The sequence below is a fragment of the Dromiciops gliroides genome, chromosome 5 (assembly GCF_019393635.1).
Source record: "Dromiciops gliroides isolate mDroGli1 chromosome 5, mDroGli1.pri, whole genome shotgun sequence".
NCBI lineage: Eukaryota > Metazoa > Chordata > Mammalia > Microbiotheria > Microbiotheriidae > Dromiciops > Dromiciops gliroides.
In genome coordinates, this window is record NC_057865.1 from 287880302 (window position 1) to 287903500 (window position 23199).

Below are 23199 nucleotides of genomic sequence, written 5' to 3' on the forward strand. Positions count from 1 at the left end.
GTTCTTTCTGACTCCAGGCCAAGGCTCTGTCCACTGCACCACTTTATAGAACCGGGAAGCACCATCTCCCTGTGAACCATTATGATTTCATTTCCATATTAGAGGTGAAACTGGGAAAGAGCCCATCGATCTTTTCCTCGGAGTGGTTCAATTTAATTGCTTTTTAAGAGGGAAGCATCCTCTTCCCAGCCCCTGTATTTGTGAAATGTGGGCATCCCCAGTGTTTACCCTACACAAATAAATAGCATCCACTTTTTGGGGCATCAGCAAACCTGGGTTCAGATGCTGGTTCTACCTGTGGAACCTGAAGATACTGCGCTCCCTCCCTCCCCCTCTCCCTCTCCCCCCCTCCCTCTTCCTCTCCCTCTCCCCCTCTCCCCCTCTCCCCCTCTCCCTCTCCCCCTCCCCCTCCCCCTCTCCCTCTCCCTCTCTCCCTCTCTCTCTAAGGCAAATTGAGGATAATGCATTTTGAAAGCAATTGATGCTCTGCAGAGGAAAGGTGCTAAGTAATGCTGAGAGAGGGGAAAAAATGTTTTCCAGTCTCTCTGGCAAAGCTGTGGATAGATCTGGATGGAGAGGGAACCCCCATTAAAGGAGGAAGGGTTTTTATATACAAGTGGCTGACTCCAGAGAGGCGTCCCTGCCAGGAGTGGAAGGCCTCCTAGCAGGCCTGGGCTGGCAAGCCACTCAACGCCCATCTCAGCTGCAATCGGCCCTCAAGAGCCAGCCAGCGGAGCTGGAAACCCACAGCCCGTGCAAGTGGGCTCCCCGTCTCCAGGTTCCCGTTTGCCAAAAACAAAACCTTCCCAACCCACACCATTTCAACACTCAAAATAAATGTCTTTTATTCCTAGCAGGTGGGGCAGGTGGGTGCATGCCCCCACAGCTCCCACGCACTGGGTACATTAGGAGCCATGGAAAACTACAGGGCGATGCCAGCAGCCAAAGGAGCGGGGCGCCTCTCCCCCATGCAGCCTCCTGGGGGGAGGTGGGGGGGCCTCCTCGTGCACCTTCTCTGGTCAGCACGGCTCAGCAGGGAAGGGGCGGCCGTGCAGAGATGTCTTCTTTCTTCTTCTTCTCTTTAGCTGGGGGAGGGATCTGACTCTTCATAGACCCACTCACAAGATGTGGTTGGCTCTGAACTTCGTGTGGCCTCTCCCTTAACGGGTGAGCTAAGCAAGGACGATGGACAGGAGATGAGAGAGTAGTGGTCCTAATAATGACGGTGAGGATGGCACGCACTTATGCAGGGGGGTCCAGAACTCCTCGTACAGTTTTAAGTGAAGGCACAAGTTGGAAGCTTAAATCTGCCATGATGAACAGAACATAACAGGAGGCAGTGTGGTGCACTCGGGACTCAAGAGGACCCGGGTTCAAATCCCAACTTTGGGATTCCCCAATTTGGGGAAGTCACCTCCCCTTCACGATGAGGAGGGTAGGGCTAGGTGGCCTCTGGATCTGGGACCGTGATTAATGCCTAACAAAGGGTGATGGAAGGATGCCAAGGCTGGCCTCAGGAACATGGAGCACAGGTGCAGGCCACCTAGTCCAGCTCCTGCATTTTATGGAGGGGGACTCGTCCAAGGTCTCACTGAGTGTCAGAGTCAGGACTCAAACCGAGGTCTTCTGTTGACTGTGCCAGGCTACTTTCTGTAGGTTCCTGAGTCTGTTGCTGGAAGAGACCTCAGAGGCTGCCTAGTCCAACAGCCTTTTCTGTAGAGGACCAGTGACTCTCCCAAGGTCACACAGGTAGGGACAGGACTGGGGTTCAAGCACAGAGCCTGACTCCAGATCCCCCCAAATGGCTCCACAACCCTGAACCATGGAGTGGAAGAGGGACATGATTCAAGTGGGGTTTTAGGAAGATTAATGTGGCACTGGGGGAATGTGTGCAGCTACACAGATGGGTGTACGTATTACTACTGCCCTTGGAGATGGTGATGCCCAAATGGTGAAGCCCGGGCTCAGGGACTTTGGGGAGAGTCCTGAGGTCTCTCAGTGACTAAGGTCCAAGTCCTGCTCTGACACTGCCCAGCAGAGTGACCTTGGGCAAGTCCTTCACTTTCTAAGCATCAAATTCTTCTGGAAAATGAGGTCCCTTCTAACTCTGTGACCCTGTGATTCTCTGCCAGGAAACCGCTAAACTGGGAGCAAGCACGGCCTAGGGCAGAGGGGAGAAGAGGATGGGCAAGGCCGAGCATCGGAGGCTCATCTGTGAAATGGGAACAACCCTCCAACGGTCCACCTTACAGAGCGCTGTAAGGATGGTCACAGCCTTCCCAAACGAGCTGTCGCCCTCATCACTAACTAGAAGACACTGTGGCTCCACGAGCTGCGATTGCAAGAAAGCACAGCTCTGCAATTTATTTTCCTAACACTATTTCTCCGAAGCGCGACGGCACGACATACACGGCGTGGGGGACGCTCACACCAGCGAGTGAAACAGCTCCAGCCTCTCCCGGTACAGCTGGTGGAACTGTTTGGCCAAACAGCGGAACGGGGCTTCGAAGTTCTCCATCTCCTTCTGCAGAAAGAAGGTGGAGATGTCAGTCAGGCAGGGGGCAGCAGCTGGAGCAGCCTGTGAGCAGCCACCTCCCAGGCAGGGGTGGGGATAGGGGGGGTTTGCAGAGCCCCGGGGAGGGACAAGACGCTTCCAATGAAACAGGGGGCTCTGCGAACATGAGGCTCTCTCCCAGGACCACCATGTTAAGAGTTGGAAGGCAAGCCCTCGGATTGGAGGCCAAACCCCAGGGGGCTCATCTGGAAGATGGCAGGCCTGGGGCAGACGATCCAAAGCCCTTTCTGCTCTAAATCCTCTCAAGCCATGACTCCTAACTCAGTGTTCTTTCCTTAGAGATAACTCCCCCCCCCAAAAAAATCCCCAAATGGGCAAGTAATTTAGACCTTAGAATGCCCAGGCGATGGGGAAAGGGGATGAAGGGGAAGAGAAGAAGTGTTTATACAGCACCTACTACATGCCAGGCACAGAGTTAAGGGCTTGTAAATAGCTGAGGCTGGATTTGAACTCGGGTCTTTCTGACTCTTGGCCCGGTGCTCTGTGCACACACCTACATGCCTCTGAACTGGGAGAGACCTTAGAAACCACTATACACAACAAGCCTTTCACTTTATAGATGGGAAATGGAGGCCCAGAGAGCTTACACAAGTAAGTAAATTCAAATTGAGTGACTTGTCCACGTTCACACAAAAAGTGGCTGAGCTCCAGCTCTGGTCTAGAATGCAGCTGTCTCGCGTCCACGTCCAGAAGTCTTTCTACTGATCCATTTCAGGAAGAGAGAAGGAAATGGACTTTAGGGAAGGACTGGTGCGGGACACTGGCAAGGGAACTTGTAGGACAAAGGCAAACAATTCCCTGTGAGCTGAAGTCACAGCTGTGCTAATGCAGTGTTTGCAGGAACCCACGGAGAACGGACTGCGCTGCCCACTCGCATTAGAGGCTTGTCTACCAGTCATGGCGGAGGTGCAGGTGATTACTCAGCAAATCGCCGCCCTGGCCACCAGTGTGGGGTAACCCAGGTGTCAGGAGTCTGGAATGCCCGCCCCATCCCGCCCCGCCGGACACACACGGCAGCCCCGCCTCTCCTTGGCCGCACCTCCAGAAAGTGTGACCCTGGGCCTCCAGTCCTGAGCTATTTTGAGGGGTAAGTGAGCAGAAGATCTGTCACCTGTCTGCCTTGGACTGTACCCCCCTCCCCTCTCCACACTTTAGCCTCCTGGTCTGGCCACAGAAGCCAAAGCAGCCCCACCAGGGCAGGGCAGGGCAGTTCAGTGGGCAGCCCTATGAACCAACTAGCCGGCACCCCCCCACCCCCCCCACCCCGCCCCCAGTGTAAGCTCCTCTAGGGCATGCACTTTCCCTTTTCTGTTTATATTCTCAGCCCTTAGCCGGGCACATCATCTGAGCTCAATCCTCCCTCCTTCTCACTTGTCCTTCCTCCCTCCCTTTCCCCTCCCCTCCTCCCCTCCCCTGTCCCCTCTTTCTCCAAGAATCTGAAGCCCAAGACAACCTTGGAGCAGAGCGCTCTCCACCGCAGACCGTCTCCCCTCTGACACAGAAGCCCTGGGGAGATGCTTGTTTGGGGAATGGACGTGCACACACGCGTGATACAGCCCACGGAGGGGCTCGTGAAAGCCGTGTGAACGGAATGGGGTTTTCCATGTTGGGGAAGGAGGAAGGGGGCTTCTCTTCAGAGGGTGTCTAGGGTGAGCTCTCTGGTAAAGCAAAGAACTATGTGATGACTGGGCTTTGTGCAGTGGGGAACATCCTCTCCATCCCGGGAGACCCTGAAGCGGTGTCTCTGCCAACACGTGGCGCCCCATAGGGCACAAGGGATGTGTGTGTGAGGCTGAGGCCGGATAAGATGAGGCGGCTGCGGGCGCCCTTGACTCTGCCATCCCATGAGTCCGGGGTAGGGGAGCCGATCATTGCATCTCGTAGCTCAGATGTCTGTCAGGTGCTTTGTGAGAGCCTCCAGAACACCTGTCTCAGAGGTCACTCATTCCCTTTAAACACTCAGAACTTCCCTTTAACAGGAAGGATTTGAATTCTTTGTCCCTAAACTTATCAAATTCTTTCTTGAATCTACTGGCATGTTGACATTTACAAGCTCTCTGGGTGGTGAAGTCCCCCAATTATTCCCCTTCCTGCAAATAAATGGTTCCTTTGATTTGGCTTCAAATTGCAAGTCTCCTTTGACTAAAACCCTAGTGAGCACATGCCCTAGAGCGTTGAGGAAGCCTGGAGCCGAAGGGTCCTTACAAGAAGGCTCCCTCGTCCTGCCAAGGAGGCCTCCAGGGTCTATAGGAAAGAACGCTGAGGACTTGGAGGGCCTGGTGCTGCTGCGGACGAGCTAGGCCTCAGTTTCCCCATCTGTAAGGAGAACTGGCGCTCTCCTGCTCTTCTCCCATACTCCAGGGATGGGCCAGCCCACCCCCTGTTGGGCATTTTTTTTTTTTTAGTGAGGCAATTAGGGTGAAGTGACTTGCCTAGGGTCACACAGCTAGTAAGTGTTAAGTGTCTGAGGCTGAATTTGAACTCAGGTACTCCTGACTCCAGGGCCGGTGCTCTATCACTGCGCCACCTAGCCGCCCCCCTGTTGGGCATTTTTAACCATCAAGCCCCGCTCCGTGTTCCCGGTTCTCCTCTGGGGCTGAGCATCGGATAACAGATAGCCTGCCTGACCGAGAATGGCTCTGACGCCTAGATCCAGCCCTGTCTCCAGCTGCCCTGGGTTCTATTTCCTGTGGATCAGGGTTTTTTGAAAGGCTTCTGACCTCACCAATGTAGGTGACTCCCGTACACTTAAGAGATCATGCTCCCCCCCAAACTATCTTCATTAGCACCAATTTTAATAAGAGGGGCAACCCCTGAAGAACGTGACCACGTGTGGTCCAGGGCTATTTTAACTGCTGAGGATCCTGAGGAAGAGGGATGCGTGGCTGGTGAAGTGAAGTCTAGTGTCCTGCAAATAAAGGCAGGCCAGACGAAGGGGGAGGACACCTTCATTTATTCGTGTGAGCCTGGATCGAGGGCTGAATGGGACCTGAGAGGCCAGAGTCCAACTCTGTCATTTTACAGACGAGGAAACTGAGGCACTGGGTCACACAGTGAGGAAATGTCTGAGGCTAGATCTGAACCCAGATCTCGTGGACTCAGAATCCACTGGGCCCTGACCACTAGGCCACACAACTTGTAACTCACTCTGGGGATGTGTGACTTGTGATATGAATGGGCTATGGGCTGGTCATTGGGCCACCCTGGGGGGAAAGAATGATTTCCTAAGGAGATGGCACTGTATAAATAAGACTACAAAGGGAGTGTTTATTATAGGGAACACACTCCCAGGGAGGGAGCCCGGACAAGCATTATTAGTCTCAACTTCCATAGGAGCAGTGAATGTCCTCTGTTAACACAGGGAGTAAGAGTCAGAGGCAGGATTTGAACCGGTCTCCTAAACGCCAGCCTCTTGGACCCAGAGAGTCACCAGGCACTGGATTTTTCATCACCATTCATACTTTCTATGCATTCTGATGGGCTTCTCTGGTCTGATTGGATAAACGATTTCAGCTCTCTGAGTCTGTTTCCTCATCTATAAAACGAGGCTGCTGGGTTGCATGAGCTAAGTTTCCACGAAGCTTATAAAAGGTGCCAGCCCAATTCTGGCCCAGGGAGCCTCCTGCCCCTACGTCCCTACTGTAGTAAGACCCCGCCGATGGGGGCTCCTGGCCTCAATCAAGGAGAGGGGGTGAGGGCCACAGCAGATGCATGATGTGGGTTGTCAATGAAAATAGCAGTTTTACAATGGGAGTAGCTCTTATTTCTGCTCCTGTCCCTGCCGGCGTGCTCCATGGGGCAGCCCCAGGAGGGCCGAGGAGGAGCAGGAGGGAGGCAGACGTTGGCTTTAGTCTGAGAAGAGCGTGTCTTCAGAGACAGAGGCCTCTGGAGGCCGGGAGCTCCTGGCCCAGAAGGCCTCCCCGGGGGTGGGGTGGGACGGGAAAGGGCTCCTGCTCCCCGGGGTCCCTTCTGTGTTTTCAAGTGAAAAGCCCCCACCACGAGGCTCCCTCAGCCACACTGCTGAAAGCAGGGGCTCCTAACAGAGGCCTGCAGCCAAGCAGCTTCAAGAGACACTCACAGCGGACGTTTCGAAATACTCCAGGCCGTGGCTCCCGGCCCATTCTCGGGCTCGACTCGCCTCCACCACTCGCCGGCCAGCCAGGTCAGTCTTGTTCCCGACTAAAACACCTGCCCGGGAGAGAGGAACAAAACCAATTCAACATGGTGGCCGAGCAGCACGGGTCAAGAGACGGAAGGGAAAACCTTCCCTATGACGCCCAGCCTGGCCACCCGCTAGCTACACAGCCCGAAGAAGTCCCCTCCCTGCACTCAGCCTCAGTCTCTTCATCTCTACAATGGGTATCCGACTGCCTCAGGGAGCAGAAAGCAATAGAGAAGTGGGCTCTGACTACTCTGAGCAAGGCTGCTTTTATAAGAGGCAGAGAATACAAAAATGCAAACCCAGCAGATTCTCTCGCTGGCCCCAAAGGGCTGGAGCCAAGCCTGTTCTGCTTTTATCCTGTTTTCTCTTTCAGCTCCATGAGCTAAGCCCAGAGCAGAGGCCTGACCCAATCCCTGCAGCTGCTGGGGTCCCTGCATTTCTTTTCCATAGACTTCTCATGGGACTTGCTACTTCCCTGGCAGAATATAAGCACCAGGAGGGTGGGCGCGGCCTCATTCTTTGCCTTTGAGTGCCAGGTGCTGGCACGTAGTGGGTGCTCCTTGAGCAGACAGGGGGCGCCAGGGCTGCAGACGGTCGGCCTATGCCCTCACCCATGAACACAGCCCATGACCCCTTTTTCTTTGCTGGCAGCCAGGGTCCCCATTCCTCTGCTGCTCAGGACACCATTCCCTACCTGGAAGAGAAGAGCCTTGAATCTGGGCCCGCACCCTCTCCAGCCACTTGGCACAGTTACTGAAAGACTGTTCGTTGGTCACGTCAAACACAAGGCATAAGAGGTTGGGATGTTCCCACTGGGAAGGAAGGAATGAGAAAGGTTGAGCATTGGTGATGTGTAAAGCACGGTTCCGGTGAGGGGCTCTGCTGGCACATGGAGAACCGTGGCAGCCCCTTTCCTGGCGGGACTCACATTCTAATGGGCAAGGCCCAGGGGCCTTGGTGCAGCAGCAGAGGGTGGTCATTTATCGTGTCTCCTGGACAAATACAAAGTCAGCAGCAGTGCAGCTGAGTACTAGGCATCCCCGGGGGAGGAGGCTGCATGAGCAGCAAGGGCAAAAGGAAAGCAGCCACGGGATCCATAATGAAATGCGCCAGGACCCCATAATTAGGCCACTGAACCCCAGTCTGAAACACGAGATCCTTCAGTGACAGAGCCCTGGCCTGTGGGCTTCCTGCTGAGAGACCCTGAGCAGGACCACAGGCAGAAGCCTTTGGAGCTGGGGGCTAGGGCCAGAGGACAAGGTCTCCCTCACTGTCCCTGGGGTGACCGCAGCTCTGATGGCCTCGGCCAGAGTCCTCCCAGCTAAGCTGCATAACCATGACCAAGGCCCTGCCCACATCGAAGGAAACAATGGCTAAGAGTGGACACGTCGTGGGAGCAGAGGTTTCTCCTACAGGCGGCAGCTGTCTTAGAGCTCTGGGGGTGTCTCCATACTGGCCAGGGGGCTAACCTGTTCAGCTGGAGGGAGGGCCCTACATCAGCCCAACCGAGGCTGTCCTTGCCCCTAAAGCACTGTATCAATGCCAGCTTCTATTGCACAGGCAGCTGCCTGCCCCCTTCCCAGGCTGGGCTGGCCCCCTACAGTCTGGAACACAACAGGTTCTGGGCAAGCCTGGCCGCACCAGAGGAGCCAGGGTCATTTCTGGGGAGTAGGGCTAGCCCTTATCCCGGGACACTCACAAACCATAAGCCCCCACCCTCCCCCCACCCATTTACAAGGGGCTTGCAAACAAGCGGCTCAGTTTGTCCTAAATGCTGCGGATTCAGGGCCAGAAAGGACACAGACCCTGTTGTAGAGAAGCCGACACACCAAGGGGAGAAAGGGAGCAGCTCTACTTCAAAGGAGAGTCCAGGGATGGAGGGCGGCCTTGCCTATGACCCCCGTGGGCAGGGCAGAGTGCCCCAGGGAGGTCAGCGATGACCTCCCCTGACCCTGACGGCAGCCTCCTGGCTTCCCAGCTAAAACCCCACCTTCTCAGCTGACCGTTTCCCATTTGTCCTGTGAAGAGCTCATCTGTGGAGACCCACTGGCTATTTCCCTGTTAGCTTACAAGCTTCTTGAGGGCAGGGACTGTCAGTGTTGAATGACTGGCTACTGAGAGAGGCAGCCGATGGTGCAAGAGCAGCTACACCAGGGCATCTGGGGGCGGAGGGGAGGCCAGGCCTCCTGCTTCCTACACTGCTCGGCCCAGTCCGAGAAGGGACCGGGCCACAAGGCTGCTCTAGGCCGGGCTGCTACAACGTGAGCTCTGCACGGTCAGTGGGGGCTGCTTGGGGCGAGCCTTGGGGCTTACCAGCTTCTCCAGCATTTCTGAAAACAGCTCCTTGCCCGCAGAATCAAAGATGAAGAGCTCCTAGGAAGAGAAACCAAGGTCATGAGGAGGGGGAGCGCCCACTACCTGGGCTGCCCTGGGTCTGGGGGCGTGAGGTTGGATGGAGGAATGGAGGGGGATGAGCTCAGGACTCTGGCATGGTGCTGGACCCTAAATATCAAAGAGCCAGAATCAGCACTCCCTGGGCAGGCACCGCCCTCACTAAAAGGAGCCAAATGGTGTTAGGGTCAGAAACCCTGGGTCCAGCCCCTCCTCCACCATGGGTCAGTCACTGAAGTCACCAACCCGGGAATAAAACGTGTCCTGCCTATGGACCCCCAGGTGGCATCGGGAAAGGCTGATGCTTCCTCCCTGGGCAAAGGAGAGGAGCCAGAGACCGCAGCAGTTCAGTAGCACTGGCTTCCTTCACTTTGTTTTGTGCGTTTAAGAACGGGACTGTGAGGAGGGATCCATGGGCTTCCCCAGTCTGACTGCCGGGGCGCGGCTGGCACACAGGGAGGTGAGGAAGCCCGATCCAGCCCATGGGACAGATGAGGCCAAGAGCAGGGACGTGACTGTCCCGAGGTGACATCGCAGTGGCAGGATCCCAGGCTGGGCCTGCTCACGCTGAGCCGTCTCTCGGGGCCTCAGGTCTTCTTGTCTATAAGACAGGGGGCTGGACCGGGGGGTCACTAAGACCTCTTCACTCCCCATTCTAGGCTGCCTCATCAGGAGGTGGGTGGCTCTGGGAGGACAAGCCCCAAAGCGGCGAGGCCTTGGGGGCCCTGTGCCCCCCATCTGATGGGCAGCCCAGCGAGGTGGGGAGGCTGGGCCCCAGAACACAGAGTGGAGGGAGGACACGTGCAGAGGAAATCAAGGCCCTTGTAAGTCTCGAGTTAAGAAGTGAGGCCCTGTATCTAAACGCTCACACGCATCATTAACAAAGCACTTCTTTAAAGGTCATTTTGTGCCTTGTTCCCAAGGAAATCCCCGTGGCCTGACCCAGCTCCTTCTCAAAGGGAGGATTGCTGTGACCCCGCAAATGAGCCTGCCCGTCTCTGGGGCACCGAGGCTCAGCCCAGAGGCTGGTCAGCCCGGTCAGCACCGAGGCGCCTGATCAGAAATGTGGACGTGTGCAGGCTGCGTGTATGTTCGACAACTACAGTGACTAATTAACCCCAGCCTGCTAGCGTCACACCTGGTACAGCCGGCGAGGGTCAGGCCCTCCTGCCCTACTAGTGCGCCGATGTTCACTAATGAGGGAGATTGTTTTTAGTCCGGATCTCAGGCAGGTGGAGGCTGCGGGTCAGACAGGCCGTGTGCTGGACCTACAACTTTGATTTGATTTCCTAAAACCGGCAAATATCCAGGCCAAGGAGGAGGAAGTCAGCTACCAACCGAGGTTCATGGGCAGCTCGAGCAGGGAGGACTCACCACGCTGTCGTTCGTGTCAGGGACTGCCAAGTGCTTCACCAGCAAATCCACCCCCGTCGTCTGCCAATGAAAACCAAGGATTAGCAGGGGACGGCTTCCGAGGCCCATCTGTGGTGCCCCGATGCAGCGGGGACTGGGAGGGGGACCGATCTCTCAATCTCTGATCTCTGAGGGAGAAGGAGAGGCTACGAACCAACGAATGAACCAACGAATGAGTGAATGAGAGGGGATGCTCTTCCTCTCCAAAGCTCCAAGCGTCCTGTTCTCCTGCAGAAAGGGATTCAGAAGGACCTTGCCCTAGTTCTGGGAGACAAGGGGTCATGGAGACTTTCACACCTTCAAGGAAAGCATCGCCGCCGTGATCCCTGGGACTGACAACAACGGTGGGTGGGTAACACAGAGTGCGGACGCCCACTGGCCATGGGACCTCAGCCGCTCCCTAGGGACCCTCCTTTTAGGCCTCTCTCCTTGTTTTTTAGTTTGGAAGGAGCACAACTAACTTGAAGGGGGTGACAAGAGAACCAGAGAAGGGATTAGAAGACACAGGATCTCTGCCACCTACAAGGTCCTTTGGAGAGGTGACCTCTGGCCATCCATTTCCTCATCTGTAAAATGGGGTCAGAAATGCCCCTCCCCACCTCACGGGGTTTTTCCTTTAAAAACTATACAGATGGGGTGGCTAGGTGGCGCAGTGGATAGAGCACCGGCCCTGGAGTCAGGAGGACCTGAGTTCAAATCCGGCCTCAGACACTTGACACTAGCTGTGTGACCCTGGGCAAGTCACTTAACCCCAATTGCCTCAAAAAAAAAAAAAGAAAACTATACAGAGCTATACAAGTGCTTATTATTATAATGAGGGGACAAAGCTAAATCTAGGAGATGGCTGTGCCTCAGATTAAAGGGGAAGGCCTATGCGGTGGGTAGAGTGCAGGGCCTGGGGCCAAGTCTGGTCTCAGTTATTTGCCAGTTGTGTGTCTCCCCCCCCTCCCCCCCCAGGGCTTCTCATCTGTAGAATGGGGATAATCTCACCTCCCTCCCAGGGTTCTTAGGACAACCAAGGGAGATCTTATGGCAAACCGTAAAGAGACATTTATCCTTGCGGACCTCACTTTCAGAAGGACATCTAGAGCCCAGCAGAGAAAGGCTGTTGGCATCACTTCCAGCCCCAGGCTCTCTCATTTCCCTGAGGCCGAGGTCACCTGGGCAAAGCTGCTTTCTCTTCCTTCCTTCACACCTCAGACCATTCCTCCTTCCCTCCCATCTTGGAGGATGAGGTGGCCCACGACCCCCCCCCCCCCCGCCCAGGCTCCGCCAAACCTTTGCTCCAGTGATGTTCTTTCTCTCATTTTTTGTCTCTCTACTGCCTGCCCCCCCCCCCCCACTCTCTATGACTCTGTCTCTCCGTGCTCTCCCCTCCCTGGCTTTGCTAACTCCACTGAGGACACCACTATCCCTGCTGACCACCCAGCTGAGAAATTCTGGAGTCCTCCATCATTCCTCCCTCTCTCCCACAATTGATGTGTCACCAAACCCTTCCATGTCTGTGCTGTTTGTGGCCGTGCCCCTGCCCTGCTCATAAGCTTCTGGTGGCTCCCCACTGCCTCGGGATGAACCACCCTCTCCTTGGCCCAGGGCGCAAGGGCCCCCACAGTCTGGTCCCCCGCCACCTTTCCTCCCAGTTCCAATCCATGCCTCCCGCATTCTTTTCTTGGCTCCAGGCAAACTGACCCACTGCCCCTTCCCCAGGCAGGGTCTAGCCTCTCCTGATTTCCTGTCTAGTCTGAGGTCATTCCTTCAGCTGACTGGTAACTGTTTGCCCCTTCCAGGCACTAAATGTTCTAACTTTATGAGTTATTTGAGTATGTTCCCTATCCTCCTGAGACAGTCAGCTCCTTGAGGGCAGGGGCTGGGCACCCAGTGGGCACGTGCCAAAGGCAGACTGCATGGGCCTCCTTTCATGACGCTTCATATGAGGGAGCAGCTGTCCACCAAGACCAAGGCCTCGAGACCTTTGGGGAACATGATCTCCACTGGGCTTACGTATATGGCTACTCATTCTCCCACAGGCCTGCTTCTTGCCCGTCTTTCTTCACATCACGCTTAGCCAATCATCACTTTCTATCACAGGTCATGTGCTGCCCTGGAACAGACACTCACCAAGGTGTAGTTCTTCTGGAAATGAGCCCCGTCGCTCCGGAACATCTGAGCCAGGGCGCTCTTGCCCACCGTGGCATCGCCTAGGAAGGAGCACAAGAAAGCTTTAAGGCCTGCTCAGACCCTGCCCTCAGCCGGGAAGCCAGCACCCCCCCCCCCCGTGGCTCAGCAGAGGGGCGCTGCCAACGGCCAGGGCGGCTTCCTAAAAGGGAAAAGGTCATGTTCATAAGACAGCCCATGTTCACAGGACCAGAGCAGCCTCGAAACTCACAATGTCTGCGTGGGCTCACTTCCTGCTGGTCTACAACCAGCCTTTACTGAGCACCTACTGTGTGTCAGGCTCCGTGCTAAGCCCTGAAGATGCAGAGAAAAGCGAAAGACAGGCCTGCCCTCGAGGAGCTCTCGGCAGGGTGCAGGGGAGGGCCTCTCCCCACCTTCGCTCCCGGTTTTGCAGACCACCAGTTCTTTTGACACGCCCACAACAGAGGGGTTGCCGGGGAAAACCACGCAGAAGGGAAGTCCCCCAAGGGCAGGCACTTCCACTTTTGTCTTTCTCCAGCCCCTCAGGGCCTGGGCTTAGAGTAGGCGGCAGCCAGGGCTGACCGTGCAGACCCGGTGGCAGGAACGGCTAACTGAAAAGGAAGCCAGCGACCATCCAGTGACAAAGATGTCACCGCTATGGTGAGACACCTACCACACCGGACCCATGTGACTAACTGGAATATTTCAGGCAAGGAGTTTCCATCCCAATGACGGAGTTCAAATCCCATTTCAGGTGTCTGGGGCCTCGGGTGTCTTCACCTTTTTTGGAGGGCCTCATTTCGGGAGCTCTAGGACGAGAGGGCGGGACGAGATGACTTAGTGCCATGGCAGAGGGAACGCCGAATTCACTGACAGAACCCGATTCAAACTCCAGCTCTACCATTTACTGTCCGTGTGACCTAGGGCAAGTCACACAATCTCTCCAGACTCAGCTTCCCCATCTGTCACACGGAGATAATAATACCCTGCAGGGTTCTACTGGGGAAAGTGCAGTGTAACTTCAAAGCATCTATAGAAATGATCCTCTAAATTAACTTGGCCTGGGGAGGGAGGTGAGTGGCCTTTCAAAATTAAAAAGCAGCCCCACAGTTATGGGAAGCGAGAGGGTGACCAGGATCCGTCTGACTGCCCTGCAGTGGTCTCCAGGTCTGCTCGCTGCCGGTCTATTAGCACCACGGTTCATTCCTCTGGCTCCCTGGCAGCTGCTCAGTTTGTGTCACTAAACTCATCTTACACCTGCTGAGACTGAGTTTCTCAGCTTTCCTTATTACTCGACAGCACCATGAATTGGTGCCTCAGAACGAGAAGGCAGCAAGTTCACCCTGGGAGCGGCAGATCGATGCAGGCGAGCCTCGGAGGACTGGCATTCCTCTCCGCCCGCCAGCCTGGAGGGTGCTGGTGTCTGGGCCCAGCGTTTATTTCCCTCTACCCTCCCCACCTGTGCTATGGGCTGCTGGCCTTCCTGGGGTGCCCCGGCTGCTCTCATGCAATCTCTTGCTCTCTGAGAGCCTGCTCACCGATTCCCACCGGCCACACCTGGCTCTCGGACAAACCCCCTGCTTCCTCAGCCCCTGGATCTGTGACCCAATCAGCTTCTCTCTGGCTCGCCACATCGGGGCCCTCTCTTCACCCTGGTTACTCTGAGATCCCCCAGCCACTCTCCGGCCTGGGCTCACTCCTGACCTCCTTCCTCTTTGCAAACAGGTGCTGGGGCCCAGGGCTTCAGACTGAACTAGTGCAGTTCTGGCCTTGCCTCCACTTCCTGGGACACAAGTACTACCCGACACTCTCCCCGTCAGCCCGAGGGAACCTGAGCCAGAATCTTGGGCCGCTCTGGAGTCTGGAGAAGCCAGGCGGAGCCTCTGGTAATCTCCTTCCCCAATCTGGGTGCCCCTGCTCACACTGTCGTCTCTGCCTCACACAGACTCCCTTCCTCTCTCTGTCTCCTGAATCTCTAGCCACCACTTAATGCCCAACACAACTGTCATCCCCTCCATGAAGCCTGCCCTGATGTTCCCAGTCAACGAAGATCTTCCCTCACAGGGTTTGGATTGTGGTATTTCTGTGTGTTTTCTCTACTAGACTGTAAATTCCATGAGGATCACGTCTTCCTTAAACTCTGTGTCTCTGCCGGTGCAAAAAGCACCTCGACTGAGCCCTAACTGAAGCTTAGTGATTGTACTGAACCCATCTGAGCCTCTATTTCCTCATCTATGAAATGGGAACGGTTATAGCTAGACTCTCTACCTGACACCACTGTGAAGAAAGCAGCTTCTAAGCCTTTGGTCACTTTATAAAGCGAATTAACTTTTAAGGAAATGGGGATGTTTCACTTGGACAAGAAGTGACTTGGCATGGGTCAGGAACGTGACTTTTGTTTTCACATATCTAAAGAGCTGTCAAAGGGGAGAGGGATGTATTTATTGTATGACTTCAGAGTCTAGAATCAGGCCTGATGGAGGACAATGGTAAGGAAGCATAGGTTCCGGCTCAAAAGCCACAATGCTGGGGGCATCTAGATGGCACAGTGGATAAAGCACTGGCCCTGGATTCAGGAGGACCTGAGTTCAAATCCGGCCTCAGACACTTGACACTTACTAGCTGTGTGACCCTGGGCAAGTCACTTCACCCTCACTGCCCTGCCAAAAAAACAAAAAAAAGAAAAAAGAGCCACAACACCACCATCGACATCCTAGCAATTAGAGCTGTCCAAAAGGAAAGGCCTTCCTGGTAAGGTAGTGAGCGGCCCTCCACGGAGGGTGTTCAAGTAGAGGCTAGCTGACCCTTTGTTGGCTGTGCCAGGAAAGGACATTGGGTGAGATGACTTTCCAATCCCTTTTAGACGGGAGGTTCTGGGGTAGATTGGACAGAGCTCACTCGGTACTGTGCCGAAGTGGAACGAGTCATAGCAAGAGTCCCGTGGGCCGCCCTAGAGGGTGCAGGCGCTTCTCAAGCGTCCATTTGGTCAAAAGCAGCTCTAAAAGAGTCAGGGATTGAGACCCAGCAGCCGCCTTTCATCACAGTCAGTGACGCCTCGCGGTGCCTTCCCATGTGCCTTGTGACTTCCAACTTATTCCCAACCAGAACCGGGCTTTTCTTGGGTGTGAGGACCCCTACAGTGTTTCTGTTCCAGCTGGCTTCCTGCAGGGATCCTGCTTTTTCAGTCACTCCCTAAGAGTTCACCAGTGCTCACAGAGAACTGACTGTGTGTGTGTGAGTGTGTGTGTGAGTGTGTAACACTGTTTAGTCCAGTGGAGGGAGTCAAATCCAAAGTCAAAAACGACTGGGAAGCACATTTGTGGAGGAACAAGACGCGTGCAAACTGAGCTGGGACAGAGACTCTAAGCTATTTGGGAAAGCGAGTGGTCAGGCCGACCAAGCACAGGGGCCAGGGCAGAGCGTCGGGGGCAGATGAAAGGAGGAGCCCACAGATGTGGGTGGGGATAGCGGAGACCGCCATGCCAGCTGAAGGAAGAAGATGACGGATGCGCTTGGTGACCTGAGGGTCACGGTGAAGGTCTTGGTGAAAACGCTTTCTTTGCTCAGAAGGCGGAGAGAGTGACATGGGCACTGCTCATCTGGGGAAAGAAAAGCAATGGATCCTGGGGAAGGAGCATGTGTGAGCTTGGGATGAAGAAGGTGGGGAATGCTGGGCAGAGTGGGCTCTGGCCCCTGGCCCAAACTCAAGTGTTGCACTCTTTGGAAAATTCAGAGATAAGACAGGTCCCTGGGGTCCGTGGGTAGAATCGATGAAAGGAAGTCAATACAAGAGGGATGGGGATTCACGAGAATAAAGTTCTGCCTAGACACTTCTCACTGATGCCAGTCTTCATTCCAATCAACAGGAGGGGAAGGTGTCTAAAGAGAAGGATGTCGCTAAAGAGGGAGCTCATTAAATACACTTGAATTTTTAAAAGGCCTCATAAAACAGAGGGAAGTGAGAGCTAGCACCCGAGGACAAATATTGAAAAAGCGGCAAGGCCCTCCTGTAAGAACAGTGTCGGGAAGGCTAAAGCCGGGCATAAGCACATGAATACAATAAATGCCAAAGACAACAAAACAGGGCTATTTTTGGACTAAGAAGAAGCTTAAGGAAGAACTAGGCCTCCCATTCCCCTTATCCCCCATTCAGTGGGAACAGGAAGTTGATGACAAATGACAGAGACATACAAAACTCAAATCCTATTTTCTCTGTGGTTTCTCTAAGGAGAGAAAGTCAGAACCAAGGTGGTTAGTAGAGAATTGAAATTCAGGAAAAGTAAGGAGGGGAGAAAGCATTGTACTGCCCCTCGAGGAGGCTGAGTTACCCAGTCTGGTACAACTATGCTCCACAATAACCCAAAGAGCTTGCAAATGGTTAAAAAATCAATCATGAGGGGCAGCTAGGCAGTGCAGTGGATAAAGCACCAGTCCTGGATTCAGGAGGACCTGAGTTCAAATCCAGCATCAAACACTTGACACTTACTAGCTGTGTGACCCTGGGCAAGTCACTTAACCCAATTGCCTCACACACACACAAAATCAATCATGAGCGTTGAGGAATTACTGCTGATAGAAGGGGTGCTGTGGGAAGGAAGACATTTTCCCGATTTGGAAAAAAGAGAACCATGGTCGAGAAAGACTAATACAATTTCCTTATAACATTCCAGACCAGGTTATGAAGGGATGGTTTATGGGCACTTTGAAAGGAAGGGGCGATCACTAGGAGCCAGCATGGGTTCACTAAGATCAAGTTAGGCCAGTGTAACTTTGTTTTCTTTATCATCACAGTTACTAGCCTTGAATATTAAGTCAAATATATTTTAATTTCAACAAGACATTTAATAAAATATTTCATGACATTCCCATTTATAAGAGGGGGTATAGATTAGATGCTAGTAGACATGGGTGGGATTGGAGCTAGCTGACCAAGAGAAGCTTCTAACCACCCGGCCGGGCAGATTGCAGGATTTCTTCCACCTCCAATTCTTCCTATGGCAAAGAAGGAATCGTTTGGAGGCACTCAAGATGGGTATTTCTTCCACATGAAAAACCAGTCCAACATCTTAAGGAAGGCCCAGCAATCAGGTGGCAGGCAGACTCATGTCCTCAAGGAGTTCACTGCCTACTGGGGCAGAACTAAGAACAGTTGGTAGACGTGTAGTATAAAGCTTCTTCCGGGGAGGGCTAATGGGAAGTGAAATGGGGATGCAGCGAGGGTTGGTGACTGCATGAATCAGGGCTTCTTGCTCAGGTTCAGGTTGGATGAGATGTTCCCATCTCAGTGATCAGGAGCCGTCCAGTTTATAGTAAAAGGAATTGGCTGTCATCTGGACAAGAAAGTTAGGGAGATGCCTCTCTTCCTCTGCCTAGGTGATCTTTTTTTTCTTTTGGGTGCGGCAATGAGGGTTAAGTGACTTGCACAGGGTCACACAGCTATTAAGTAAGTGTCTGAGGCCAGATTTGAACTCAGGTCCTCCTGAATCCAGGGCTGGTGCTTTTATCCACTGTGCCTCCTAGCTGCCCCCTGCCTAGGTGATCTTGGGCAAACTGCTTCTCTGGGCCTCGGTTTCCTCATTTGTAAAATGAGGAAGGTGTATTTAGATAGCCTCTGAAGGCATTTTCATCTCTATATCTGTGATCCTATGAGAATGGATGGAATTCTCTAGCAAAATGCCCTGGGATTCTCACCCACCAGGTCGGTTAGAGATGTTATGCCTATGTTGAAGGCAAAGCCGCCCCACTGTTTTCTGCTCTGGTGAAACCACGTCTCGAGTACTGGGTCCAGCTGCGGGCCCCACACCTTAGAAGGCCCATTGGCAAGCTGGAGTGCATGTAGAGGAGGGTGAAGAGGAAGGAGAGAGCCTGTAAATGATGCCACGGGATCAGCAGCAGGACCTGGGGGGCAGTGTGGCAGAGAGGACAGGAAGGGCCCCAGCTTGAGGTCCCAAGGCTCTGCCCTTTCTTCCTCGTGTGACTGGGCAGATCACATTCCCTCTGGGCCTCTGTTTCTCCATGTGCAAAGTGAGGAGCAGAACAGATGATCTGGGCCCCATCTAAGATGAATACTGTATGGCTCCGTGTTGAAACAAGAAAAGGGAGGACATTTCAGCCTTCAAACCTTTGAAGACTGTAGTTCTTCACGTGGCAGAGGGATTATGCTCTGGGGCTAAGCCTTGGAGGGCATAATTAGGAGCAGAAGAAAGGCTGACTCGGGTGAAGCAAAAGGAGAAATGTCCTAAAAGAGTTGGGGAAAAGTGGAATGGATTGCTGGGGGGGGGGGGTAGTGAGTTCCCCATCACTGTAGGTATGCGAGCAGACGCTCTTATTAGATACGTTGTAGGTGGAATTTCATCATTGTGCCCAGAAGCTGGCTTAGATTTGTAAGGTCCCCTCCAACTGTAAGAATCTAGTCTTCCAGGCTCATCAGAGACTCAGGAGTTGTGAGGTAGGTTATGACGCAGGAGAGGGGCACTGAATGACACGGCGAGGGAGGAGAGACTGACAATCCGCCACGATGGGCAATGTTGGTGTCTGTGGCAAAGCATGAATTACATCCTTAAATCCACTTTTAAAGGTAAATTCGGTTGGTGGGGAAGGGGTTACAGACCTGAGAAGCCAGGATGGGGGAAAGGGGGGTAGCTGGAGAAAGGCTAGAGCCCCCTGGGACCCAGAGGCTGGAGTCGCCATCAGAAAGCTTCCTATATTAACAAATTACTCTTGCTAAGGAGCTGCTCTCAGACCTTCTCAGTAGTTCTTGGGGAAGAGGGTCAAACCCCATCACCGCGCCCCACCCCACACAGTGACCAGCTCTGGTGACAGTGTTCAGAGACAGGACAGCAAGAGGGCGCTGGCGGCCTCCTCGTCGCCAAATACCCTTTCTCAATCCTCACCCTCCTAATACTTGACATTCCTTGAAACTCTTTGCTTGGTTTTGATGACATAGGACCTGAGTTCGAATCTCACCTGATACTTGCCTTTGTGACCTTGAACAAGCTGCCTGACCTCTTCAGGCCTCATCTGTAAGAAGGGAGGGGGCTGGGGCACATGGCCTCTGAGGCTAGACACCCATGATCCTGTGATCTAGAGTCTTTCCCTGCGCCTGTGACAGGCAGCTCATTACATTCCTTTGAGGGCCACCTTCCTGCCACCTGGATTGGCCAAGGTTAGGTCCTGGACTTGACACTCTTCCCTCTCAGCCTCCCCGTCCTGAGCTCTTGTCTCCTCCCTCAGGTCCCACTTACTGGAGGACTCTCAAATCTTTCTCTTTAGCCCCATTTCCAACAGCCTGCTGGTCATTTCCACTTAGCTGTCTGCCCGTCCCCTCTGCACTGCCATACATCTACATCCCCATCACCCAATGCCATTGTGTCCCTCCCCCCAAAAGGCCATTTTCTGCTGACTTGCCCATTTGTGTTAATGACCGCAGCTCAGAACTCCAGTCATCTTTGATTCTCCCTGCCCGCATTCCCCCAAACCTCATTAGGTCCCAGTCCCTGTCAAATCTGTCTTCACAAGATCTCACATGTATCCCTTCTTTCCTATTAGCAGCGCCAACACTCTGGTTCGGGCCTTAGCGCCTCATTACCGGATCGGTCCTCCCACCCGCCCCGCACGCCTCCGCCAGACTCAGCTTCCTGCTCAAAATCCTCCCAATCGTCTCTATGACTTCTTCCCCTGGCGTCTGAGACCCTCTCTGATGTGTCCATAAACTCTTCGGCCAGTCCTGTCTCTTCTTCCTCTTTCCATAAACCCCCTGCTGGAGTCTTTTCAGCATCCTCCAAAGACATCTTGCCCACTCCTCTGCTTTTGCTTTCTAAAGGATCACAGATTCAGAGATAGAAGGGACTTAAGGATTGTCTAGCCCAACCTCCTCATCTTACAGTTGAGGAAACTGAGGCTGAGCAAAGTTAAGGGATTTGCCCAGGGGGACACAGTTATTAAGTCTCTAAGGCAGCATTTGATCCCAGGTCCACTCTGATCCCTGTCTCTTCTTCTACCTCTCCATGCCTCTTCCTCCCCTCTCCCCCCCTTCCTGGACAACCTTTTCTCTCTTCCTTATCTAACCAAGGACCAGAATCAAAGGACAAAAGGTGCAGCAGGCTGGGGCCTCTCGGTCAGACTAGAGGGGCAGCTGTGGTGTGGTCCTCCCAAAGTCAAAGAACGGGATTCTGATCCCGGCTCTGCCACTTGGAATCATGGCTCTAGAGCTGGAAGGGACTTTGGTGCCTTCCAGTCCAACCCCCTCCTTTTGTTTTTTTTACACAGGGGGAAGTTGAGGCCCAGAGGGCAAAATGACCTAGAAGGAGCTGAGCCCATGGGAGACCTCCCAGGACGTGGGAACCGCCTCATTCTACACTGGGGAAGCAGAGGGAAGCGAGTCAGCATCCTGGGGTCCCAGCTGCATCTGGGGGACCAGGGACCACTGGGCTCCTCTAGCCCACCCGCGTTTGGGGAAACCGTGGCCCAGGGAGGCAAAGGGACTGGCCCAGAGCCACACAGTGAGGAAATAACAGAGCTGGGATCCGAAACCCCCAAAGGGTGGGCCCTTTGACGTCACACCCAAGACGCTTTCTTGAGTGACCAGGGGCGAGTCACACCCTCCCTGCCACTCGCTGTGGAAGGGCAGCTTAGCTTCTGAGGCCCCTCCCGCTCTAGATCCCAGACCTTTTCCGTGACTCAGTTTTCCCTTCTGTCCTGGGGGGCGGTTCCTGGCGCCATGGTCACTAAAGCCCCTCCAGCTTAGACCCAGGACCCTCTCCGTGCCTCAGTTTCCCCCCTCTATAGGGAGGCGGCCGAGCGCCTTGGTCTCTGAGGCCCCTCCCGCTCTAGATCCCAGACCTTCTCTGTGCCTCAGTTTCCCCCTCGGCCTCGCCATGACCTCGTGATCTCAGGCTCACCCGCCAAGATGCACTTGGCCGCCAACTTGACCATACTTGCGGCGGGAGCCCGGGAGGCCGGGCCGGACCCTGTGTCCAGTCAGTTTCAGCAGGACTCCGAGCCGCGTCTCGATCGCCGTTCCCCCTCCTCCACGGTTGCTTCCTTAGCAACGACGCCTTCCTAACAACAACTCCCGGCCGCCCACCGTCGCGTGATGCTCGCACCCCATTGGCCAGATCGCCCGCCCTTCGTGTGGGCCGGTAAGCGTGATGGGGCAGGGAACTGTGCGCAACGAGAGGCGGGAACCTTTCTGCTTCATTTCGATTCGACCATGAGCCTGCTCATCAAAGTCATTCCATTAACCGAATGGTCAATAGTTTACATCAATCATTGCAAGTTCCCACCCCTTTCGGGACCGGGAACCCACCCCCACCGGATTGCCAACCTTTTATGAGCCACCCTAGCAATTGGTGACGAAATCTTTTCTGATTGGCTAGAGTCTCGGCTCTACCAAATCGAGAAAACAGGGGAGAATAAGAATAGTATGTCATCCCTTCCTACCTTTGGAAATTGGCTTACCCTATAGGTGATGTAGCACCAAAGCTGCGCCTGCGCAAAGAGCGGGCGGCTGCGCGGGTCCTGATGTTACTTTCTTAGACAGATGTGGAGAAAGTAGCCTATGGGTGTGTTGCGCTCTATGTCAGCCCCCAATTGACCACGTTTTAGAGGCCACTGATGCCAGTGGTGCAGCATCTCTAGCTCACATTGAAAAGAAGGGAACAACGGTGGGAACCGCCCCCCCCCTTTTTCCACAAGTTATTTTGTTGGGGTTTTTTTTGCCCTTCCTAACCCTCCCCCCCCCCCCCCCCGGTCTGGCCATAGAGAGAACAGGGGTGTGTGTGTGTGTGTGTGTGTGTGTGTGTTTACCTGCTGCAGAGAAACACAAACTCCACCTCCTTTCTTCCCAAATCCTACCAGTTAATGAGAATCTGTTAAGATCTCTGGAAGACAGTACATAAAATTATAGATTTAGAAACTCACCTGGTCCGCACCTGGTCTTTCTCTCAGGTGAGGAAACTGAGGCTCAGATAGGCCAAGAGATTGGCTCTAGGTCAAACAAGTATATGAGACAGGATTTGTACGCAGGTCTATATTCTCCGGCAGTGCCAGGCTGGGCTGCTTTGTAATCTAGGGTCCACAACGTGTGTGTATGCATATATAGAGAATAATTTATAACTATATAAAACTGTTACCTGTGTTTGTCTATATATCTATGTGTATGTATCTATGTATCCATCAATCCACCTACCCACCTAGGTACCTATTTACCTATCACTATCTGTCAGTAGGCAGCTCTGGGACCTGCTGAAGACACTTTTTAGTCACTTAACATCTCTCTGCATTGGTTTTGTCATCTGGAAAATGGAGCTAATAATAACATTGATCTATCAGGAGGATGGGGATCAAAATGAGTTAAATGTATAAAGTGCTCTGAAAACCTTAAAGCTCCATACAAACTACTTGCTATTATTATTTTTTTTCCTAGATCTAAAAATATGATTCTTAGATGGGATCCATCCACAGGATTCCCCAGACTGCCCAAGGGGTCCAGGACACAAAAATAGTTGAGGCCCTATTGGAA

General features: G+C 53.8%; 1 protein-coding gene across 1 annotated transcript; it reads right to left on the reverse strand.

The window, feature by feature from the left end:
• Positions 1–2324: 2324 nt before the first annotated feature.
• On the reverse strand, positions 2325–21772 carry IFT27 (intraflagellar transport 27). Its single transcript, XM_043965141.1, has 7 exons — positions 21578–21772; positions 12660–12739; positions 10503–10562; positions 9051–9110; positions 7432–7549; positions 6654–6763; positions 2325–2524 (listed from the first exon to the last, which is right to left on the reverse strand). The coding sequence occupies exons 1-7, from the start codon at positions 21609–21611 to the stop codon at positions 2426–2428; spliced, it is 561 nt and encodes a 186-aa protein (XP_043821076.1). The 5' UTR covers positions 21612–21772; the 3' UTR covers positions 2325–2425.
• Between the last annotated feature and the right edge of the window lie 1427 nt (positions 21773–23199).